Source organism: Triticum dicoccoides, chromosome 5B (genome assembly GCF_002162155.2).
Source record: "Triticum dicoccoides isolate Atlit2015 ecotype Zavitan chromosome 5B, WEW_v2.0, whole genome shotgun sequence".
Lineage (NCBI taxonomy): Eukaryota > Viridiplantae > Streptophyta > Magnoliopsida > Poales > Poaceae > Triticum > Triticum dicoccoides.
Window position 1 is genome coordinate 547,542,760 of NC_041389.1, and position 4,712 is coordinate 547,547,471.

The 4,712-nt window shown below is 55.8% G+C and overlaps 1 protein-coding gene across 1 annotated transcript; it reads right to left on the bottom strand.

The window, feature by feature from the left end:
* Positions 1-1,863: 1,863 nt before the first annotated feature.
* On the bottom strand, positions 1,864-3,246 carry LOC119310030. Its single transcript, XM_037585899.1, has one exon. It carries the CDS (start codon positions 3,244-3,246, stop codon positions 1,864-1,866), a length of 1,383 nt encoding a protein of 460 aa, XP_037441796.1.
* Positions 3,247-4,712: the final 1,466 nt, after the last annotated feature.

Consider the following 4,712-nt stretch of genomic DNA (forward strand, 5'->3'; position numbering starts at 1 on the left):
TGCAGAGCGCGGGACGCGGCGGCGCGGCGGGTGGCGCGGGGCTCTCCGGCGGGTGGGCTGCGACGAGGCGGGTCATGCCCGGGGTCTGGATGCGGCGCCTCGGCCGGATCTGGCCCTGTGGCGGCGAGGGCCGCGGGTGGCGCTGTGGGCGGGCGGCCACCTCTGCCGGGTCCTTCCTGCCTGGTGGAGGTGGGAGATGGTGGTGCGTGCTGGTGGTCGGGGACGGCGGCTGCGACTTTGGCGGCGGCTCGGCCATATCTGACCTCTCAGCGGTGCGGGCCTCGGAAGGCTTGGGCTGCGGGCGGCCGCCTCGACCGGGGCCATGTCGGCTGGTTGAGGTGGCGGCGTAGTAGCGGGGGTTTGGCCCCCCTCTCCTGATGCTTGGGGTGCTTGGAGCTGTGATCGGAGGCGCGGCCGGAGGGTGGAGCACGGTGGCTCGACGCTCCTTGTCTTTGGCTGGCCACGGTGGTTGGGGCGCTCCGGGGGTTGGCAGGGGTGCCTTCGGGTTTTTGCTGTTGCCAGGGGTGGCGACGGCGGCCCGGCCCCGGTTCGAGAAATGGCGAGGTGGCTGCGGCATGCCCGACAGCCGCCGGTGGCTTTCGCCTGTCCTGTTTCAGCCGGCTGGGTCCCATTCTCGCCCAAAGGGCTCGCCTTTCTGACAGCAGTGCCTGGTGGTCCGTGTGGAAGGAGGTGGGGTGGTCTTGGATGCCAGGGCGGCGGCTCTGGTGGTGGAAGCCTGGTGCTCGCGAGCGGAGGCCGTGGTTCAGGTGTTGCTCGGTGGCCATGGCCGTGTGGGCGGCATGGTGGTCGGGGGGATGACGATCAGTGGTGGTGGTGCGGCTTCCGTACCTTTGCCAGGGGCAGTGAGCGTCGACCGGGGTGAAAACCTGCTCTGTCTTTGGGCAGCCCGGCGGCAGTGAGTTCGTCAACTTCTTGAAGGCGTCGTCGCGGTCCTCATTGGCCGTCGTGTTGCTCCAGGGAAACCCTGACCCTCGGTTCAGGCGGTGGCGGCACTCAAGTGTCGTAACCTTCCTGAAGGCGCCGCCTTGGAGCTCACGGTTCATCGTCTGCAGCTACATCTCTTCGCGGTGGCATGTTCACGGTTGAGGATCCCGGTAGCTCTTGTAGTGGCTGGGTGTGGTGTTGCTGCATCTAGCGCCTATGTATCTAGCCTTGGGTGTGTGCGTGAGTTGTGCTGGCATGTGTTTGTATTAGATTGTGGTTGGTTGGTGCTTTATATATAAAGCGGGGCGAAAGCCTTTTTCAGTAATCATTGCATCCAATCTTTTTTTTCCTCCGCTTCTTGATGTATTTCATATAGCTGTTAGCAGTAACAGAGATCAGAGATGGTAAGTCGATTATAACTGAATAAATGAACAACCTGAGACAAGGGAAGAGTAGGAACTCATCTCATGGCAAGGAACAGCAGCACATCAGCTCCAAACACTAACATGGTTGATCAAAACAGCAGCTTTGCAAATTTCCAGTGATCATCAGAAGTCCGCAGATGACAAATCACATCAAGACAAGAATAACAAAGTTCTTATTTCCCTGACTTCTCTCAAAAGTCATAAATGAGACACAGCCACACACACATTAGCACAAGTTACAGAGTACCACACATAATAGAACAGAAGACACGTTCATGAAACTTAAACATTTGATAACTGATAACTTGACAACATGATCCCATCACACGGCTTCCTGAATCATCAACCTTTGTCTTCGTGTCGTTGGAAAGCAACCTTCTCCTCCTTGACATAGTCCTCCGCGGCTTAGGGCCTGGCCTACACAATGCCATTGCACTCCAGCTCGCCTACATGCGCCTAGGCGAGCATCTTATTAAGCCTTCCTGAACCCGCCCTAATTATTCAACGACAGTTTCATCATTGTAAGATTGGGTGTAATCCACACAGGAGCAGGCCAGTTGGACCAAAGCTGAGGAAACACAAGGCTTTCCCAGCTATTATTATCCAAGCGAAGTAGTCCTATATCACGACGATTATCCTTATGTACAGTTATGTACTCATTATCGTCAGTAAAGTAGAGACGATTTTCCTTGAGAGCAGGGCATTCTTTAGTGCTGAGACAGAGTGACTGGTTATGACCAAGAAACAGCACATGGCCATGCAAGCAATCAATTTCCACAAGCTTCTTGGCAGCAACATCAACTTCATGTATTTTAATTCCCTTGGTGTGCAGCGTAAGTGATGAAATATCATCCTGATTACCACTATACACTTTCAATCTCCAAACAAGCAGCAAACCACCCCATGGAGCTTCAAGAATGTATGCTCCCTGAATTTCTAAATCGTCATCATCCACACCCATAATAGTGTTCATTGTAACAGCAGGCCCACTAAGATCAAAGGTGTGAACTTCTCCCAGTAGAGTCGCTGCATACAGTAGGCCATCCTTGTAGGTGCAGTCAAAATAATCAGTGTGAGGTGGCAGCCAGGTCCACTTATCGTCCCCTACCCTTGCAAAGGATAGCTGACCAAACGGCATGTGGATGAGCACCACTATGTAGCTCCCTGTGGGTGTTTCATAAAACAAAAGAGCCTTCTGATGGAAGACTTCCCGCAGGGCAGCTGGAGCAATTATCTTTGGAGGGCAGATAACTTGCTTTGCCGTGTGCCTTGAGTATGCATACTTGTGGACAGCACCCGAGTCATCACAAATGGGCTTCACGTGCTGCATCGTGGTCACAGGAGGGAGAGCAATCTGTTGACCAGTGATCGGATTGACGAGGTGCATTTCAGATCTCTCATCGACGGTGACCAGCAAGCCGAGAGAGGACCCAATCAGAAACCTAGTGTGGAGAGGCGGTTCCGGGAGAGTTAGCCTGTAAACCCTCTTCTCCACGAGGCTGTAGAGACACGCAACATTGTCGCTGGAAGATTCAGAGGTGTAGAACAGGCACGGCGTCTGGGGCTGCTTGTGCTTGCCGAGTTTGCGCAGGGAGGTGTAGGCAGAGCGCCAAAAGGTGCAGACAGCGCCGGCACGTATGAGGTCAGGGATCTCAAGGGTGGCAAAGATGCGCATCAAGATGTCCTCTGGTAGCTCCGGGAGTGTAGCCTCTATCAGTAGTGGTGGTGTCTTGAGAATATTCAGTGAGCTGGGAGGAGAGAGACCCAGCAGCTGAGGTAAAACTTGGAAGACCAGGGAGCGCAAATCCAAATTTGTGGGGTGTATAGGGAGCCCCCAGAAGTTGAATATCGTGTCCACACTACTAGGGTCTTCCATGGGATTATAGTATGTCATGGAAGACGAACTGCTTCTGCTGCAATGCTTGCAAAATAACAACTTGGGTGGAGCGGGAAGAGAGGAGGCAAGCTTTGTGGCTGTATTTATAGGTGACCAACCGAGGCTGCTTCACCCCTGATTCTAACAGGTGAGGCAGATCCGAGTAGGCAAAGGAAATGAACAGAGGTTGATTGCCTGGGGCTTGTGGAATCAGAACATGGATCAACTCCGGAAAAGATTCCGACTTTTTGCTGTTATTTGCGGAGGAAAGATGGAACCTGTTTGCTTCTCCGAGATCTGCTCCGGTTCCGAGAAGGGGAGGAGAAGGAGCACTAACCGGACACGAGCAGACTCGGTATGGCCTGGGCAGGAGGAGGAGCCCATCCACAGAGCGCCGCCGGCTCATCACAGTCACAGGAGGGGAGGATTCCGCGGCGAGATGGCCAGCCGGTGGTTCCATGCCGATCGACATTGACGGAGTGTCCTTACTCGATCGATCTATGCCGCCATGGCTCGATTTGTGGTAGGGTTTGGGAGTGACCTTTAAACTGTGATGGAGTAGTATCAGACTATCAGTTCCAGTCCATGCCATTGTCTCCCACAACCACGGGTTAACCAGGAATTGCGTCATTTGATTATTTTCTGCTATCTTGAGTGTCACTATTTTATTTTGCATAACGACATGACCTTTATTTAAGCACATCTCATTTCGCCATGGCTGCATGCATAAATCGTCTGATGGTGCTACTTACGAATTATTATACAGCAAAAAATGGAAAGAGATGCAAAAGCTACAAAATAAAGCATGTACAGTGCATAGTGCTATATAGCGGTCCTTCGAGTGAAACTGATGATACAAACTTGCTCATCCAGCAAGCAGTTCGCACCACACAAGATAGACAATACATATATATACTACTGGACACCGGTCTTGGACTGCCCCCGTGTCGCCCCCGCTCGGGCGACTCGGGCGGGATCTCGATCCCTAGCCGCCGCCGGTCCCCTCCCCTCCCTTCCTCCCCTCCCTCCGCCGCCGCCGAAGGACGTCGCCGGCGATGGCCCGGGGCTGACGGCGGTGGCGGGGGTCCTCCCTCTTGCCTGCGCCGTGGGGGTGGTGCGGCGCCCCGCGGCATGGGTGGCGCGGCCGATCTGGCCTGGCGGCGCGGCGGCTGCCTCGGCCAAGGGCCGATCTGGCCTGGCGGCACGGCGGGCCTGCCTTCCGGCGGCGGCGCGGCGGCTGCCTTGGCCAGGGGCGGCGATGGTGGGGTGCGGCAGCCGGTTCGGCCTCGGGCTGCGTGGCGGCGTTCGGCGGCGGCGGCCGGGTCTGCGGCGACACACCATCTGACCTCGGATCGGCGGCGGCGGCATGGAGGGCCTGGTGGTTGGGTCGGCACCATGCGGGTTGTGCCCTCCGGACAGATCTGATCTGGCCGGTGCGGCCTGCTCGTTGTGCGACGGCTCAGATC

Coding starts and splice junctions, on each gene's coding strand:
- LOC119310030 (XM_037585899.1), bottom strand. CDS start 3,246: ATGGAAGACCCTAGTAGTGTGGACACGATATTCAACTTCTGGGGGCTC.